This window comes from Rhineura floridana, chromosome 10 (assembly GCF_030035675.1).
Source record: "Rhineura floridana isolate rRhiFlo1 chromosome 10, rRhiFlo1.hap2, whole genome shotgun sequence".
Lineage (NCBI taxonomy): Eukaryota > Metazoa > Chordata > Lepidosauria > Squamata > Rhineuridae > Rhineura > Rhineura floridana.
In genome coordinates this window covers 25,023,880-25,043,811 of record NC_084489.1, presented here as the reverse complement: position 1 = coordinate 25,043,811, position 19,932 = coordinate 25,023,880, and the positions used below count along the sequence as shown (strand labels likewise).

At 39.8% G+C, this 19,932-nt stretch overlaps 1 protein-coding gene and 1 non-coding gene across 8 annotated transcripts in view; one reads left to right on the top strand and one right to left on the bottom strand.

Annotated features, from left to right (window-relative positions):
- Window positions 1-1,120: 1,120 nt before the first annotated feature.
- ANO10 (anoctamin 10) overlaps window positions 1,121-19,932 on the top strand; it is a 92,656-nt gene continuing 73,844 nt past the window's right edge. For 2 of the 7 annotated variants that reach the window (XM_061586731.1, XM_061586735.1), the window contains exons 1-6: window positions 2,562-2,696; window positions 12,690-12,839; window positions 14,829-15,023; window positions 15,555-15,689; window positions 17,110-17,229; window positions 18,172-18,741. In XM_061586731.1, coding sequence (XP_061442715.1) covers window positions 12,701-12,839; window positions 14,829-15,023; window positions 15,555-15,689; window positions 17,110-17,229; window positions 18,172-18,741 — 1,159 coding nt within the window. In that variant the 5' untranslated portion in view covers window positions 2,562-2,696; window positions 12,690-12,700. Of the gene's footprint in view, window positions 1,332-2,560; window positions 2,697-12,685; window positions 12,840-14,828; window positions 15,024-15,554; window positions 15,690-17,109; window positions 17,230-18,171; window positions 18,742-19,932 lie in introns of those variants that run through there. The other 5 variants (XM_061586734.1, XM_061586733.1, XM_061586736.1 and 2 more) reach the window with 5 other exon arrangements.
- On the bottom strand, window positions 16,780-16,849 carry TRNAG-UCC (transfer RNA glycine (anticodon UCC)). The gene has a single exon. It is a non-coding gene; the product is annotated as a tRNA-Gly (tRNA).

Genomic DNA, 19,932 nt, shown 5'->3' with positions numbered 1-19,932 from the left:
ACTTTTCCTTATGAAGTACATCATTGCCATTATCAGAATGTTTATTTTCATAGAATTGTGACCTACTTTTAGCAGTCTTTTCTTGGTGATCTCCATGGTTTTTGAAAAAATAAATCAAATAATAAATGATTACATGACAGTTTCATTTGGTATTTCTGAGTGCAATTTTGATACTCTACCTGGCTCTTGCAGGTTCTACAGATTAGTTCATTTATTATATGCACAACTGGGACCTGCAACAAAATGCTGCAGTGTGGACTTCTGTTCAGGGTTCCAAAATAATGTTCTCTACTTAGTAAGCATTTAGTTGGAGAAAACACTTCAAGAGTGCAGCAACATCTACTGAATGAAAGTAGAAATACACAACTGTGTCTACCTTTCTGCCAAAGATCAAGAAAAGAATGCCATTTTTTCTTAATCAAATTATGTCATTTTATCTGCATCCTTGTGATGTAATGTGCTGATATTACTATGTGGTTTATTAACCATATCCAACATAAAAAACAGATCATCTGCACCAAAAATACATGTCTCCATTTGGTTTTGTTGCAACATATGTATAGCATTCATTATGTAATGTTACAGCTAGTACAAGTAATGTTTATACATTAGAATATTCCCATTTACAACTCTGCCACAATAAAACATTGGGGTGCATTTTTTACCTTTTGTTACCTTGTTGAGTTCTCTCATCCTTTATAGTTCAACTTGTATACATATACCAATAATATCTCCTTACTTCATGCATAGCTCATGCCACAATAAATCGATAAGCTGTACATCCTGCGTCATTCCTTCACCCTCTCCAACTGGATTTGGGACATAATCAGATGATAGCTCAGGACATTTTGTTACCTGAGTCAGAAAATCCAAATCCCACCCACCGAAGTGGTAAAGAAACATGAATTAATAAACAAAATAAATGATAATTTGCAGCTTTTTAATGCTCTCTTTAAGCAAGGAGCCTCACTTATCTAATAGTAGGCCCCTCCCATGATTCTGATTGGTGTAGCAGAAAAGGGAAGAGAATGGGCAGAGAAACAGGTAGAAAAACAAAGGAAAACGTGCATGCTCCCTAGCTGCCTCAGAACTAATGCACACCATACATTTCAGCACATTTTAACCGACCCCCCAAGAATCCTAAGGAACTGCAGTTTGTTAAGGGCACTGGCAATTATAGCTCTGTAAGGGATAAATTACAGTTCCCAGGATTCTTTGAGGCAGATGAGCTTTAAATGTACGGTGTGCATGTTCACAAGAAGTAAATCTCACTAAATTCGTTTCGGCTGTGTCTCATCCTAAGTGACCAGATGTGGATTGAAGCCTAAAAGGTATGGGAACATAGGGAGCTGTCTCGTAATAGGGGACAGACTATTTGTCCATGTAACTTGGTATTGTGTGTTCTTTGGACTTGTAGTGGTCCTCTGGAGTCTCAGAGGTCTTTCCCATCAGCAGCTAGCTGATTCTTTAAACTGAAGGCACCCCAGGGATTAAAGCTGAGTCCTGTATGCATGTGTGCTTTACCACTGAGCTATGATCCTGCCCCATCACTGATGGCAGTCCTAGCAACTAAAAGGCAAAGATCTTGTACCACTCACAGACATGGCTACTCTTGCGGAATATATTTGTCTCTACTTGTATCTCTTCTCCAGTGAAGATTGCAGGCAGTATTTATGTGTTTCTTCCATTTTATGATGAATGCGTAGTGAAATGATCTCTGACTACAACTGACAAGCATTTTGAAGAATGTATTTATTCAATTTATATCCTGCCCTTCCTCCCAAAGGAATTCTCAACATTTGAAATTTATTTGTGGATTTTCAGTTGGGGGTAGTAATGATTATGGGTAACCTATTGCTTACACTTTAATGACAAGGACTGAGGTGTACACACACATGGTTTTGAGCTTTGCAGATAAAATTTCTGTGCTCCTAAATATCAAATCCCCCCCCAAAAAGTAATAAGGAAGTAAAATATATTTATGAACTTGGTACCATACAGTGACAGTGCAATCCTTAATTTGTTTACACAGCAGTAAGTCCCGTTGAGCTCACTGGAACTTTACTCTCTAGCAATGTGCTTAGAATTGCAGTTTTGAGCTCTCCAATTATCACTTTAAACAAAAACAAAAAAGCAGTTTCCTAAAATCCCCAGTGGTGGTGGGGAAATGATTCGAGCTTCTCTTACTTAACGGACGAGAAATACTATCAAGTGATTTTGCCTGCAGTTCCGTACCCAGACCCTATAAGCCCCACTGAACTCAGTGGGATTTACTTCTGAGTAGACGTACTTAGGGTTGCACTGTCGGATAGGAAATATTGGGTTTTCCATTCCCAGTTTTTAGAAAGGGTATTACTGAGCGTGCATCCGTGTCCACAGTTTTACAATGCTTGAGCTCTACAAGTTAACGCTCGCGTTGCCAGTAGTCTCTATAGATAGGCACTTAAGTCTTTTCCGTAAAAAAAAAAAAACACCCCCCCCCCCAAGAAACCGAAAAACAAGAAGAAACCACCAGCGGAGGGATATCTCGCTGGGATCCCATATCCCGTGGCTGTGGGCGGGACCAGTGACGCAAAGTCTTCCCCTCGTGGTCCAAGTGGCTCCGCCCGTTGGTGGCTGTCACGGTCTGTCTAACAACTCCTGCTTTGCCCCTCCTGTCCGTACCTCCCGCGAACGTGGAGAAAAGAGACGAGAGGGTGAGTGACTGTGCAGGGGACGGGCTAAAAGGGAAGGAAGCCCCTTTCTCTTTTCTCAGAGAGAGAGAGGAGGAGGAAGAGGAATCTGCCTTGCCGAAGCCGGGGGCCGTTAAAGGGAGGGGGAAGTGATTTGTAAGAGGTCTGGGGAGTTCTTTGGAGAGAACTTAGGGGGTCAGTCGGCAGCCGGAAGAGGGGCAATGGACTCATGGGGTCAGGCAATTGAAGATATCCGCGCTCTTTCATCTTAATGTACAACCTCGTATATTTCACATCCCACCTTGGGACCTCCCAATTAATTTGTTCCCTTCCCCCCCCTTCCCACATTTGGTATCTCCATCACTTCTGCTTGCTTGCTTAGCTGTGGGTTTGGGCTGCTAGCAGCGGCCTCGCCTGCCTTGTATTCCCTGCCCCTGTCAAGAGCCGCAGCTGGGGTGGGGCACGCTTGCCCGCGAGGGAACATTCCTTATAAGAAAATGCCAGCTGCATTTGGGGGCTCGTCAACGTGACCCCCCTCCCTCTCTCCTGTGGCAAAGAATTAGGGGAGTAGGCTGATAAAAGGAGTTTTTAGATCCCCGACATGACTTAAGAATTCCTGATAGGCTTTTAACACTTATTCCAAAGGGGCTGGAGTCAGGAGAACCGGACAGGTATCTGAGTTGTGCGATGCTTTGGATGCTTCCAGACGCATTCGAAGGCTTAATACTGTAAACTGGCGGAGGTGTAGTGGAGTAGGGACGATGATGTCATCTTCAAGGTGCATGCCGAATTAATGAGCTTTTTGAGAGACAAACCCACCAAATAAACTAACAGAGGAAGAGGTAGGAAACATAGTGTGTACAGTAGGGCCCCACTCATACGGCGAGTTATGTTCCGGACCCCTGCTGAAAAGCGGAACTCATTGAATAGAATGGCGTGCGACACCCGAAAACCGCCATAAAAACGAAACAAGCACCGTATGAGTGGGGCTTTAGTCTAATTGCATCTAATTGAGACCGCTCCATTAGCGAAGCGCCGTAAAGTGAAGCGCTGTAAAGCGGGGTCCTACTGTATTGCTAAGCATTACACTGCCACATTTACTATGGAGAAATTCCCATGCCCCTTTATTATGACCAAGCAAAATGTCACAAAATTATGAGCAAGCTTTTGTAACCATGAAAACTTTTCCCCAGACTAGCTGTTAAGCAAAGCATGAGTGGGGTGAGAAGAAAACTCATCTTGAGTACTGGGTCCAGTTCTGGTCTCTGCACTTCAAGAAGGATGCAGACACTGGAACAGTTTCAGAGGAGGGCAACAAGGATGATCAGGGACAAAGTCCTATGAGGAGAGACTGAAAGAACTGGGCATGTTTAGCCTGGAGAAGAGAAGACTGAGGGAGATATGATAGCACTCTTCAAGTACATGAAAGGTTGTCAGAGTCCCAGAGTGCAGAACACGGAATAATGGGCTCAAGTTGCAGGAAGCCAGATTTCGACTGAACATCAGGAAAAACTTCCTGTTACAACCATATGACAATGGAACCAATTACCTAGAGAGGTAGTGGGCTCTCCAACACTGGAGGCATTCAAGAGGCAGCTGGACAGCCATCTGTCGGGAATGCTTTGATTTGGATTCCTGCATTGAGCAGGGGGTTGGACTTGATGGCCTTATAGGCCCCTTCCAACTCTACTATTCTATGAAAACCCGACATGGTTTTGAAGCCTTAATATCTGCATTGGTCAAAAATTCATTTTTGGTTGTATAGTCTTAGAAGGCTATGGGGATATGGCTATGGGTGTTGTTATGAAGAACACCTATGCTTTAGAATTTACCACTATGTCACTAATGTGGTTGTTGAGATATTGCAAACAGATCAATGGCAAGAGATTTACTGGATTTTCTTACTGGATAGGGAAAAATACATTTTGATGACAGTGATGTTTGGGTGGGTGCTGTAAAAAAATGTGCATGCATGAGGAGCACTGATTCCACAATAAACATCTGTCTGGAACCACTCTCCTCTCAGGATTGCTTTACACTTAGATGCTAAGTATAAAAATGTGTTTTGAACCATCTGTATATCAGAGAGACGCACCTATCTAGGAGCCAGGTTTGCCTGCGCCTCCTTGCTTGAGTCTTCATCCTGTGGCACAAACCCAGTTTTGTTGCTGGAATGTTACATGGCTCTCAAATATATTGGATTTTTTTTCTATGCAGAAAACATTACCATGTATTGGGTCCTCCTCCGTGCCTGAGGACTGGAAAGTGGCAAATGTAACGCCAATCTTCAAAAAGGGATCCAGAGGGGATCCTGGAAATTACAGGCCAGTTAGCTTAACTTCTGTCCCTGGAAAACTGGTAGAAAGTATTATTAAAGCTAGATTAACTAAACACATAGAAGAACAAGCCTTGCTGAAGCAGAGCCAGCATGGCTTCTGCAAGGGAAAGTCCTGTCTCAGTAACCTATTAGAATTCTTTGAGAGTGTCAACAAGCATATAGATAGAGGTGATCCAGTGGACATAGTGTACTTAGACTTTCAAAAAGCGTTTGACAAGGTACCTCACCAAAGGCTTCTGAGGAAGCTTAGCAGTCATGGAATAAGAGGAGAGGTCCTCTTGTGGATAAGGAATTGGTTAAGAAGCAGAAAGCAGAGAGTAGGAATAAACGGACAGTTCTCCCAATGGAGGGCTGTAGAAAGTGGAGTCCCTCAAGGATCGGTATTGGGACCTGTACTTTTCAACTTGTTCATTAATGACCTAGAATTAGGAGTGAGCAGTGAAGTGGCCAAGTTTGCTGACGACACTAAATTGTTCAGGGTTGTTAAAACAAAAAGGGATTGCGAAGAGCTCCAAAAAGACCTCTCCAAACTGAGTGAATGGGCAGAAAAATGGCAAATGCAATTCAATATAAACAAGTGTAAAATTATGCATATTGGAGCAAAAAATCTTAATTTCACATATACGCTCATGGGGTCTGAACTGGCGGTGACCGACCAGGAGAGAGACCTCGGGGTTGTAGTGGACAGCACGATGAAAATGTCGACCCAGTGTGCGGCAGCTGTGAAAAAGGCAAATTCCATGCTAGCGATAATTAGGAAAGGTATTGAAAATAAAACAGCCGATATCATAATGCCGTTGTATAAATCTATGGTGCGGCCGCATTTGGAATACTGTGTACAGTTCTGGTCGCCTCATCTCAAAAAGCATATTATAGAGTTGGAAAAGGTTCAGAAGAGGGCAACCAGAATGATCAAGGGGATGGAGCGACTCCCTTACGAGGAAAGGTTGCAGCATTTGGGGCTTTTTAGTTTAGAGAAAAGGCGGGTCAGAGGAGACATGATAGAAGTGTATAAAATTATGCATGGCATTGAGAAAGTGGATAGAGAAAAGTTCTTCTCCCTCTCTCATAATACTAGAACTCGTGGACATTCAAAGAATCTGAATGTTGGAAGATTCAGGACAGACAAAAGGAAGTACTTCTTTACTCAGCGCATAGTTAAACTATGGAATTTGCTCCCACAAGATGCAGTAATGGCCACCAGCTTGGACGGCTTTAAAAGAAGATTAGACAAATTCATGGAGGACAGGGCTATCAATGGCTACTAGCCATGATGGCTGTGCTCTGCCACCCTAGTCAGAGGCAGCATGCTTCTGAAAACCAGTTGCTGGAAGCCTCAGGAGGGGAGAGTGTTCTTGCGCTCGGGTCCTGCTTGCGGGCTTCCCCAAGGCACCTGGTTGGCCATTGTGAGAACAGGATGCTGGACTAGATGGGCCACTGGCCTGATCCAGCAGGCTCTTCTTATGTTCTTATGTTCTTATGTATGAAAAAGCATTAACTCTGCATGTGAAAGTTGCACACGCATGTGCTTTTTTTGTCTCCACAGTGTATGCACTGGGAAGCTGTGGCTAATTACAGCTTTCCAGTCCATGCACTGATACATCCATATACAATAATAAGATGGAACAGATTTCATTCTGCAGTCTGAGGTGGAGCAGTCGCAACACTCCACCCAGTTAAGGTGCACATTGCTCATGGCCAGCAAGTTATGTTGGCACCTGAGGCAGAAGATCCCACAAGTTACTTCCTGGGAGTAAAAGTATAGCAATAATAATGAAAATAACAGTTTGCTGCCCATTTATGGCACCATGCCCTTTCATGGTACCGTACCTTACTTTGGGGATAAAAATTTGAATTTCTCTTGACTCAGTACAGCCTTACAACACTGTAAAAGCTGTGTTTTTGGAACCCTTTGTGATGTATTGCATCAACAGAAAACACCTTTTCTCATTAGATCTTGAATGCTTGTATATATAAATGTTATGTATGGAAAAGAAAAGAGACTCAGATTTCCTGAAATCCCTGTTCTCTAACTGTAGATGTGTAGTTGTGATAGATTATTGATGAGGAAAAGGCATTCTGTACGTGACTAGAGACATACATTCTGCTGTTAGAGACAGTCACTGGCTGAGGCCTTATAGAGCCTCATATTGATAGTAAATATTGTATAGTCAATATTGAGCTACATGGATGAACAGTAGAGAAGTGAAGGCCCCCCAAAATGGGAAAAATGTGTGGGGTGGGAGAGAGTTTCCCTCTGTTTTTCCCACCAGGCCTTCATAGCTCTAATGAATAGCCTTACTGGGTACAATAAAGTTTCATATGCTCATTAAAAAAAAAAAGGTGTGATGAGACTGAATTCATATAATGTGGTTGAACCCCCATGTGATAAACTGCAATTTCGCTACTTATTTGCTGTGTATTCAAACACTCACATGAAGTGAAACACTCACTGCACCAAACAAATCCCTTTGTATTGGCACTGCCTCCTTTGTTGCCTAATTGAATTTACCAGTAGTACTTCCTTTAAAGCTGCTTTCCATGCAGAGGAATGCTGCTGCAAGTCACTTAGGAGGAAAATAGTAACTTCTGAAGGAATTAAGACTTGTATCAACTTGTACATCTAATGAAGGAGTAGCTTTGTAGTGTTTGACTTGTCATTTGACATGAGTATAAATGACACAGTATCATTATTTGTAATTGGAATTACTAGTAGATCATTCCTATCATTTGAGAAGTGATCCTCGGACTTATAATCATATGATTTGTAATCATGCAATAGTATTGCTATATCTTGAGAGAAGCTGGCCAGAGTCACCATCCCTTGATCATGACAGAGAGAGAGAGAAAAAATAATTGTAGGTATAAGTATTTTCTTCCTGACAATTTTTTATAGCATTCCTCATACATGCTCTTCCAATCAGATTTATAGATTGTTATTACTGTTTATATTGCCTTTATATATAAGCAAAAAAGGCAGCTCTTTACAAATGTTACCTAATAGCACATTAATTTGATTTAGACAGTATTTATCTCCATTATACTAATTAACTAAGGCAGAGAGGAGGACAAGTGATTCACTTATGGACTAGCCATAAATGCTGACAGTAGAAAGTGTTAAGTGCACACAGTTACCTTGGCCAAAGACTGAGCTGTGAAACAAAAAATGTTTGCAGTGCACAAAATATTTCTTGTCTTTTGGGGATTAGGATAAATGTGTTTACTTTATGGCAGTACAATCCTATGTGGTACAGCCTTAGACTATAATCCCTGGCATACAGTCCCTCCCTTCTTCCACCAACTGTCACTACAGGCACATCTGCAGAACCACCTTGCCCTGAGAGGAGTGAGAAGAAGCAGTAACAGCTTCTTCAACAAACAAGCTGTCTTTTCCATTTTATTGCAACTTTTTTTGTAATTATGTTTTATTTAATTTTCCAGGATATACAAAGAAACATTCAAACTAAACCAACATAACATGGAGTACAGAAAAGTTTAAATAGGGACAAAGGAACCTCACTTCCACCAAGTTTCTTTGATCCCTCTTCTCAGTATTGTCTACACTGACTGGCAGCAGCTCTCCAGGAATTCAGGCAGGGGACTTTTCCAGCCATATCTGGAGGTGCTGGGGATTGAACCTGAGGCCTTCAGTCATTAAGCCATACAGTCTCTCTACTGAACTTCTCATTAAGGAACCCTCAATACGTTTAATTTTTTTATCTTGCTCTTCCTCTAGATTAGCTCATGTAGACCTCTCTAACCCCCCGCACCCTGCTTTATCCCGACAACAACCCTGCAAGGTGGGTTAGGCTAAGACACTGTTCTTCAACCTTGGATCCCCAGATGTTCTGGCGTATGTTTAAAATGATATTAACAACTTGAATTTGTAACTAAATCTTAATAAAGAATCGAAATGACATATCATACTTACTTTGCACTCACTGTCTCTGTTATCCTCACTCGTCTGCATGGTTCTCTGTGGCAGTGTGGAAAGTTGACCCTCACCATAGCTAGATATGGGATAATGGGGGGGGGGAGGACTGGTAGAGTCTTGTTAATATAGATTATAGATGGGTGCCATCCATCATCAAATTTATCTGTTTTTGCCATACCATGCACTTTTCTATAATGCCACATTAACTTTTCAGAGAGTGTTATTTCCGACTCTCTACCCATCCATTGTTCAGCTGAAAGGTTATCTACTGTTTTCCATTGAAATGAGATTTCCATGTGAGCTGCCGCTAGTAATAAGATAACCAGGTCTTTATGTAGAATGGGCACATCTGAGAGCCCTGTATAGGATAACAGAGCCAAGGCTGCATTTGGTATCAACAACTGCCCCATAATATCTGAAATTTCCCCCAAAACCATGTTCCAGAATTTCATTACTGGTTTACAATTCCACCACATATGGTAGAATGAGCCCACGTCCTCATATCCTCTCCAACATAATGGCGATAGAGAGTTATTAATATGATATAATTTTAAAGGTGCCATTGAAAAAGTATTTTGAGTGCTGTTTCTTGGATTTTGGCTGAAGTAGTTCTTACAGGAGGTTTAGTCCAGAGATGATACCATTGCTGTTCATCTACGTCAATATCCAGCTCTTCCTCCCATTTCATTTTGAGACCTGTGGTGTTGCCTGTTGTGGCTCCTATAAGTATTCTGTATATTGGTGCTGCTAGTCCTTTTGTTTCTGAAACTGAGCTTGTACGCATATTCTCAAATGATGTTAGGGTTCGTTTGATGTCAGCCCATTTTTCTAATTTGTGTGTTAGTGAGCATACCTGAGCTATGTGTAGCCAATCTGCCCCAGTTTTTCATGCAACAAGGCCTCTGATATGGGCTGGCCTCTTACAAGCAGATCCTAAATCCTATATAAGCCCTTCTCCTCCCATCCTCTATATTGAACGTATTTATCTTTATCCCTGAACTCAGGAAGGTCAAGAATGAGTAATCCTTTTCCAAAGGGTGGAGCAATCTCCAAGAGTCTAGCAAGTTGTGAGATGCAAATAAATCTGATATGCCAATGTCATTAATGCATTCCACTTGTCTGCTATCACTATGATCCAGCATATTGTTGAGGCAGCTATTAATGTCTCCTCTAATAATAATTGGTCCACGGGCAAAATTCTCTATAATCTGCAGTGTTGTTCTTAGAAAGACCAGTTGTCCTTTGTTAGGAGCATATACAGAACAGAAAGTGGATTGCTCCCCTTCAGTCATGCCATTTACTATTACATAGCATCCATTTGGGTCTGTTAGTCTGTCAATCGCCACTAGCAGCATTTTTTTTGCAACTGTAATAGCTGCTCCCCTTGCCTATGATGTTCCTACAGCACATATTTGTTCACCTATCCAGTGCCCTTTAAGAAGTTTGCCTTGTATTTTTTTAGTGATGAGTCTCTTGTAAACATATTAAATCTGGGAGTTCACATTTGAGTGCTGCTACTACTCTGGCTCATTTGATGGGGGACCCTAAGCCATTGACATTGAATGAGAGTATTTTTTAACTTGTTAATCATTATACTCATAGTGCTGAGAGGAGAAGAGAATGTTCAAGTGCTGATTCATTTTGTTGGTACCAGAAAAAGGATTGCTTAGACTGTGCTCCAAACTTTGAACACCGACATCAGAAAAAAATAAACAGAACAGCAACAACAAACAGACCAGAGAGGGCTGCCCACATATAGTAGACCACCATGAGACAGCCCCGAGTATTGTCTCAGCCTGCTGGGATAATGGGGGGTTAGTGGGGACCATAATTCTACATAGGTCCTCTCCCATCACAGAGTATGAGAATGGTATGGCTGAAATAGCCTATGTGATTTAAACAAATAATCCTGCGTGCTTATACAGAGATTGGGGTCCAGTGCAGGTGTGATCAATTGTCAGTATTTTCCAGAGTGAGGTTGCATCTGCTGCTTTCCCCTTCAGACATTGTTGCGATTTCCAATTTTTTTTCTTATTCCTATCGCTCTTTTGACATTCCCATTGTTGGACCCCCTCATCCAAGTCCTTCCTGTGATCAATTTTTGACAAATGGTATGTGAAGATCACAGAGTAGCTTCTCTGCCTGTTTCCCAGTGCTTGCTGTAAGAAATTTCCCTTCATGAAGCACTACCAATTTAAATGGGAATCCCCAACAGTATCTAATTCCCGCCCCTTGAAGTGCAGCTGTATATTGTCTACAGCCTTTCAGCCTGAGCAGCGTATCAGGACAAAGATCTTGAAAAATATCAATTATATTATCATTATACTTGATTTCCCTGAGATTGCAAAGCACTTTATTGGTTTTCTCTTTTATTTTAAAGCAATCAAATTTTGTAATAATGTCTCTTGGGGGACCGTGTGGTTTGTGGTGAGCTACTAATGCCCGGTATGCTCTCTCAACGTCATCGACTTAGAGAGTAAATCCTAAATTGAGCATATTAAGCCAGTCTGTAATGAACCTGGGCATGCCTGCCCCTTCCTCTTTTTCTGGGATCCCCCTCATCTGAATATTGTTTTGACGGGCCTGATCCTCCTGCTCTGCCACTCTCAGCACCAGTTGTTTAGTCACCATTTTAGCTGCTCAAGCTTGTCATTATGCCTTAAACGTAGATACATAGTTGCATTAGCTGTTTTAGTTATTTCTTTCACTTCTGTTGACATAATTTCTATTTTTCCTTCCAGAGGCTGTAGTGCCTTCACCCAATCAGTTGAAGGAACTTTTCTTATTTTATTGATGTATTCATCTGGGTCATAGTCAATTGACATAGCGCTTATCTGTTTCCCACCATTGAGTGCTTTCAGGCCTCCCTGCACCACGTCAATTTCACTCTCTGTGTCTGACTGGTCTGAGGAGTCAGTGCTAATATTAGTTTCTGCGCTAATTTTAAGAAGTTTTGCTGGGGTCCCTTGGGTTGCCTGTGATATCATCTACCCTATCCAGAGGATTAGAATAAAATTGCTTATGTTTTGCACGATTTTCCATGTGATTATTGTTCTGTGATTATGGGAGACTTGGCGTCTATGCTGCCATTTTGCCCGATGGCAAACCACAGCCCCATTGTAACTTTTTTTAAAAAAAAAATAAAGTTAATACTTATTGTTGTAATAAACTTATATAAACCGCTTTGTGAGGTCCACCTGAAAAGTGGCATATGAATGCCTTAAATAAATAATAAGCCCATATTAAACACAGAGAGACTTACTAACAAATATGCTTGGCATTGTGTTCAGTGGCTACAACTACAACTTGGTGAACCTTATTTTGGAGCAGACATACTTAAGATTGCATAGTATGTTTAGGACACTATACTTTTAAATTTCACAAAAAGAGGTCTAGGGAGCAAAATGTGCTATTGGGTAATTTAAACTAACTTTTCAGTTAAACATGTTCACTTGGTTTGATCAAACAGCATGTCATATTTGATAAAAAGATTATATAGCCGTTTGTTATGATCTTGACCCATCTGGACTGTCAACAACATCTCTAAAAAACTATGTGGAAACACTGGAATATACCTTTTCTTTAAGGTTAAAGGTGAAATGTTGCCTTTACAAAAAAAAAGAAAAAAGCAGGTGGTAGTGGTGCTCTGTGGCTGTTTTGCAGCAAACAGTATATCTTTGAATGTTCATTTCTTCTGCAGCCCTCAAAACTATTTTACTCTTTTTTTCTCTGTTTGGTAAGGTAGTTATCTAAAAGATGAAGATAAGCTGGTCTGCGTATGACACATTTGAAGCTAATTTCAGACCATTGGTAGTAGTAGAGCTTGCAAAAGATACCAAAGATGAAACCAAAGAATGGCTGACACAAAAGATAGTAGAGAAGAAGAAAAATGGAGGTGAGTAGTCTGAGTTTTATACAACTGTTTTTTACATTATGAAAATACAAGTATACAAACACATTTTTAGACAGAACAAAAAGAAAAAAATTGCATACAGTTTGTTTACATATAGCTTATCCTATTTTATTTACATAAAGCTTATCCTATTTCATACAAAAATGAAAGAGATTGTATTCTGAGATTTTATGAATATGATGAAAGTTGTAATTTATCTGAGAAAAACCTATGTCAACAAAATAGTATGTGTGGTTGAATATGATCTTAATATTTAATAGTTCACTGAAATATTCCCTTTGCTGGAGTTGTGTGGTCAACATTTTCTCCTGTGATATGTGAGCTTAGTTAGCAAGGTCAGTGTCCAAATTTCTATGAAAGCATCTGTTTATAAAGGCTGTTGTCATTTTCATTTAAGCATTGATTTACAAAAATAAAAATATTCTGCACTATGTCAACTCCAAATAGTCTTGGAGGAAACAGATTTTATAGATCCATTTCAGCTGGTTTTCAGGCCTGGTTTTAGAACTGAAACTGCCTTGACTGCACTGTGGGATGATCGTGGTCAAGAGAAAGACAGGGAAGTGCAACTTTGTTCTTTGTCTTCAGCAGCTTTTGATATCATCAACTATGATATCCTTCTGGATAGCCGGTCTTCTGTATCTTTAAAAGTTGTGCAGGGGAAAGGGAGAATTCCACCTTGTGGTTCTTCCTATTACAGGGTTGCAAGAACACCTGCACTTGGCTGACTTTCTCTTCTCCTAAAGATACAGGATCAGTCTCAGACCCTGAACCTGGCAACCCTACTCCCCACAGAGGGGCATCTGGCAACTTCACTATACAGTTTTCAGCAAGTGCTGAAGACACACCTCTTTACCTTTGACACCTGTGATATATATTTTAAGACCCGCCCTATTTTTCTAAGTTGTTTTACATTGTTTTAAGAATGTATTTTAAATTGTTGTGACCTGCCCTGGAACCTCAGGATGAAGAGCAGGTAGATGATGATGATGATGATGATGATGATGTAATTCCACTATTTGTATGGCCATGTCCAGAAGGTAGTGCTAAGGGTTTACTATTCAGCTCTTTGGGAGTTATGCTTGGGGGTCTTGCAGGGTTCTTCTCTCCAGTGCTCTTTGTCATATGCATGAAAGCACTGGGCAATGTCATCTGGAAATTTTGACTGAGGTGTTACCAGTATGCAAATGACACCCACCTCTGTCTCTCCTTTTCATCAAATCCAGATACGGTAGTTAGTATTCTAAATCAGTGCCTGAATGGAGTAATGGACTGGATGAGGACCAATAAGCTTACCTCCCCTTGAGCTGACCTATTTATTGAATATTCATCTTGATCTGCTTGCACAAAGCTTGTGTAAAAGTTAGATTATATATGGTTTTTACTGAGCATTTGTTCATTGTTTAAGTGAATTTGTACTGCTAGGGCAAGAGAGTGATTTAATCCATTTTAAATGTGGACACTTAAAGTTCTGGTGTGTGCTTGAAGCCTTTCTGCCACAGTACAGCCAAACTGAGGATCATAGGAAGCAGCCGTATACTGACCCAGACCATTGGTCCATCTAGCTCAGCATTGTCTGCACTAACTGGCAGCAGCACTCTAGGGTTCCAGACTGGGTTCTCACCCAGCCCTACCTGGAGATGCCAGGGATTGAACCTGAGACCTTCTGCATGCAAAGCAGATGCTCTACCACTGAGCTATGACCCTTCCCCATATTTAAGTCCTAATGATTTGATTGCCAGAAAATTGAGTATGTGCTTATTTTCTCCCTTGGAAACCAATACTACTTAACTTTCTCTTTTATTACCATGACTTAACAACGCAAACTTGTTCTATAGATACTCTATATAGCTTTATCCTTGCGATATCTGTGCAACTGAACCTGGACATGAGCAATATATGAGTTTGTAATTTATTAAAATAACTTATTTTAAAATTACATTCAATTTAATTTCTTGCCTTATTTTGAAGGAGCTCAGCTTCTCATGAAACCCTTGGTGGAAGATGGGGAAAAAATAGAAGGAAACCAGAATATTTATCTTGTGGGAGCATCTCACTTGAGGCTGCTTCTAGGAGCTGAAACGGTGGGGTTGGTGAAAGAATGTAATGATAATACAATGAGAGCCTTTACATATACCAGCAGAAAAACCTTCAAAAATTTTGCGGGTAAATTAAATTGTTTTTAGAATTTTTTTCTGAAAGAAAATTGAATGTTTTTGCTATTTAGGGGATAAACATTCTAAAATGAACATTGAACTTTCAATTTTTGTCCATTATGCAAATATATACAATTATGAATTTTGAAATGTTATTATGCTTTTCTACATTATGTGTAAATTGATTAGTTTCAATTTTATGTGATGATTACAAACCCTGTTCAATATTTAATGTTGAATATTAATAAGTTGTTAAAAATAAATCAGTAGATACCAGTGTTTTTAATAAGTAGATCTTCAACTAGTAGCTAGCTACTTTAGGAGGCTGGAGGCGTCTTAGATTGCAATACATATTTACCTGAGAGTAAATTCCACTAAGACATTTACAGGATCAAATTTTAGTGTCCTGGTTAGATAATTCCTTAAGAGGCCTCTTGTTTTGATGACATACTGTGCCTCCCAAATCCCAGGTAATTGCTTTCTGTAGGAATTTTGCAAGATAAGTCAAATGTTCAACCTTACCATTTTTTTTCTCATTTAGAGGACAACCATGATTTTCTTACAATGGCAGAGTGTCAGTACATCATCAAACATGAACTAGAAAACCTGAGAGCCAAAGATGAAAAAATGATCCCTGGCTATCCTCAGGCAAAGCTTTATCCAGGAAAGTCAATTAGTAAGTAAATTTGTATGGAAGTTGTTGATTGCATAAGCTCTGATACTTGAAAAAAAAGTACAATATGTAAAAGCATAGTTTTTCTTTTCAAAATAATATTTAGGTATTGTAAGTGGGCATATGCAGTATGCCACAATATTTGCTTGCATGAATTTAATACAGTTAATTTCTGTAATTCCTCAGTGGAACCACCTAGAAGAAGTGCAGACATGCCTAGTAGCTTAACTTACCTAACATCTTTCGGTTGTTCCATCTGCAAGGGGTAGGTTGTAGCTTTGTCTTATTCTGCACATAAGCACTGCCTGCTCCTGTTGTTTTATATGTGTAAACAGGCAGAAGGCCTGTTCTGTCATAGTATTTGGCTCTCACAGAAGTGCATGCATGTAGAAATACTATGTACAAATCAAATTACATCATACATGTAATGTTTCTACAGCTAGGTCTGTGAACATGATCATTGAGCTCATGGATTTGTCTTGAAATCTAAGTCTGATGCAACACTCCTGTGTACATAGGAAGCTGTCTTACACTGCATCAGACCATTGGTCCTTCTAGCTCAGTGTTGTCTACACCAGGGGTTCCCAAACTGTCGTCTGCGGACCACCAGCAGTTCACAAGTTACATTAAATAATAATAATAATAATAAAATTTAATTTTTGTGTCGCCTATCTGGCTGAAGCCACTCTAGGCGACGTACAAACTAAAATTCAGTAAAATACAATACAATACATTCAGGTGGTCTGTAGCATGTCTGCATTAAATATGAATATTTATTTTTAATGGTATTTTTATTTCTTCTGTTATTTCTTATATTGTATTTTACTGTATTACAATTTGTATTCTGTTGTAATCTATTGTAATACACTATATAAGAAATAAAAGAAGCAATAAAAATAGAATTGAAAATCATGCAGCATGTAGCACAGTGTGTTACACTTGCTACAGTAGGCAGAAAAATGATTAAGTGGTGCTCTGAGACACTCGGGGATTTTCAAGTGGTCTGTGGGGAAAGAGTTTATGGAACCATTAGTCTCCACTGACTGGCACTAGCTCTCCAGGGTTTCAGGCAGGGGATATTCTGAGCCCTACCTGGCGATGCCGGGGATTGAACCTGGGACCTTCTGCATGGAAAGCAGATGCTCTACCACTGAACTACAGCCTTTCCCCTTATGCTCATGTGTTCCTGCATTATCATTTCAAAAAGCGATTCATGAATGCCACATAACTTCTGTATGCTTGTATGTGGACAGAATATCAGGACTACAATTTCTACTAATAAATATGGATTTTAAGATGTTATTCAAAGAATCATGTAGTATGTTTTACCTAAGATAATTCAGTTGAAACACATTTGCTGTGTTAGAAAAACACTTAAAATTAACACACTGTCTACCCCTTTCCTTTTTTTTTTCTCTTTAAGTACGAAGGCTAACAACTAATGGTATTCTGGTTCAGATTTTTCCTCTCCATGACTCAGAAGAATTAAAGAAAATTGGACATACCTGGTATAGACAACTGAAAATTAGCTTCCAACCTTTAGGTAAGGTAGCATTTCAGTCACTGGAAAAAACACACAAGGAGGTTCATCTTTACTCCTTGTGGCCTGAATTATGTAATTTTATTGGGGGCTTGTGGTTTATAAGGCTATGTAGAAAAACCTTAGATGTGAGATACAGATTTAAGACCACAGCATGCCGCAACTAGAGAGTAAGTAAGGTGGTTTCCCAACAAATTGTCTGAGAGGACACAGAAAAGCAAGTTAAGTCACACGTTGGAGGGGATCAGGAAACAAAACCAGAGGACACTAGTCATAATCTGACCTGGAGAAAAATTCAATTCTGATCCCAATATGGTTGTCAGTCTGATCTGCCATGGCTTAGTTTAAGACAATAAAAAAGATGATCAGTCTCATTCTGGGCATGAGCTAATACATAATGAGCACTTCACATTTACAAAATAACTGTGTGCTCTATCTATGTCTACTCAGAAGTAAGTCCTGTTGAATTCAGTGGGCATTACCCCAGGCAAGTGGGGTTAGGATTGTAGCCTAAGTGACTTGTGTGTAGTTTACAAAGATACTGAGCAATGGGAAACTGCTTGAATTTGTCTGGCAGCTGCTGCGTACAACATTCTATTAATGTACAGTGATTTGCCACATGGATGAGTTGTGGCAAAACACTGCTTTCAGCAGTTTGAAATGACATGGAGAAAACTGTCTAGTAGAACCTGATCCATGTGGTGAGTCAAATGTTTTTGGGAAGTTGTCCTAATTTGTACTTCTGATTGTACTTGTAAAGCAGCATTTTCAAATCTGGCATTGCCCTATCTTGGGGAAAAATGAGGTAAGCATTTTTTATGCCTTACATAAAACACTTGATACTACAGAGTATAATAGTCTTTTTTTAAATTTCCCAATAGCTGTTGCAAGTCTGGCAGATTTTCTTAATAGAATGCTTACATTTGTTATCTTTTCTTTCCGTAGATGAAATTCGCTGCTATTTTGGTGAAACAATTGCCTTCTACTTTGCCTTTTTGGAGTATATCACATTTGCATTGATTCCAATGGCTATCATTGGGATTCCTTATTATATCTTTGATTGGGAAAACTATGACAAATATGTGCTATTTGCAGCATTCAATCTGGTGTGGTCTACTGTTATCCTTGAACTCTGGAAGCGGTGTTGTGCTGTAATGGCCTACAGGTGGGGGACGTTGTTGATGAAGCGACAGTTTGAGGAACCCAGGCCAGGGTTTCATGGTGTTTTAGGTATCAATCCTGTGACTGGGAGAGAAGAGCCAGTCTACTCCAGCTTCAAAAGACAGTTACGAATTTATTTAGTCTCTATGCCATTTGTGTGCCTTTGTCTCTATCTCTCGCTTTACGTCATGATGGTTTACTTTGACTTGGAATACCAGGCACATTTATATCATGAAGAGAACCAATCCGAGTTAAGCAGCTTGATATTATATGTGCCCAGCATAATTTATGCTGTTGTGATTGAAGTTCTAAACCGCATCTATAGATATGCTGCAGAGTTCTTAACCTCATGGGGTAAGATTCCTCTTCCTCAAGTTCTTCTCCTATTATTTTACTGTTATGTTGAAGCATGTTCTAAGCTATGATCAATTCAACTATCATGCAAAAAAACTCTTTATTATGTGGGCTATAACACCCATTGGTATAAAGGAATCTTCAGCTCATATTCGAGAGTTTACCCAAGAATGATTAAGTGACAATCAGTTTAATGAAATTTCATTTTTGTGCCAATTAAGATGCCTTTAGTAGTTTTGTGAAAACATTTTTGTCCAGTCATGTTGACCACTTAAGAATCTCATCCCTCCCACTCCTACTTTCAGTAATATAAAAGCAATATAGATTCCTAAATAACCTAAGGAAACCATGGAAATAATTTCCAATTGGTGACTAACCAATTTGTAAAGTAGTGTTTTATTTTATTTTTTGTAAAATAGTGTTTTGTGTTATTTGTGGCAAAATTATACATTTTTGTTAGACTCCATTTAAATGTGCTCCACATTTTATACAATTTACAGTGAAATCTTACGTATATCTACTTAAAAGTAATCTCCATTGAGTTCAGGGGCACCTACTGCCACCATCATGCAAATGTGTATGTATGAGTTAATAGGGACTGAAGTGGGTATTTTTTCAGCTTAGAGTTTGTGGTTGATATACTCTCTCGGTTGGGGACAAAGTGAAGCCAGATAGTATGGACACATGATCCAAGGGTTCCACACTTTCCTCTCCTAAAATATGTTGTCTAAGATTAAATCAGCAGCAAATGAGATGTCTCTAGGATCCCAAAATATTTGAGAAAGAGACCTTACTGACTATTTCCAGGCAAAAATATTGATGGAGATAATGGGGTTTGAATCACAGGAAAGCAAAACAAACATGCAGCTAAAGCTAAGCAGATGAGGGAAGATACAGAGGAAGCAGACCAACTTGCTTACAAGGTATCGCTGTGCAAATAGCACTCCTGAAAATGCATGCAGTAGAGGGACGGAGAAAGGAAATGGACCCCTTGGAAAATAAAATACATGACACTGTAACTTAAATAGCAACAAACACATTGAATTTAAGTACAGTGCCTCAGGAGTAGGAATGGAAAGATCTGTCAATTTCAGTTCTCAGAGGGAGAGGACTTGGTTGGTTTATTAGTCAAGCGGTTTAACTTTTTTGTTCCTGAAGGTAGCTTGGGATAAAATGTATATAGAGAGAACT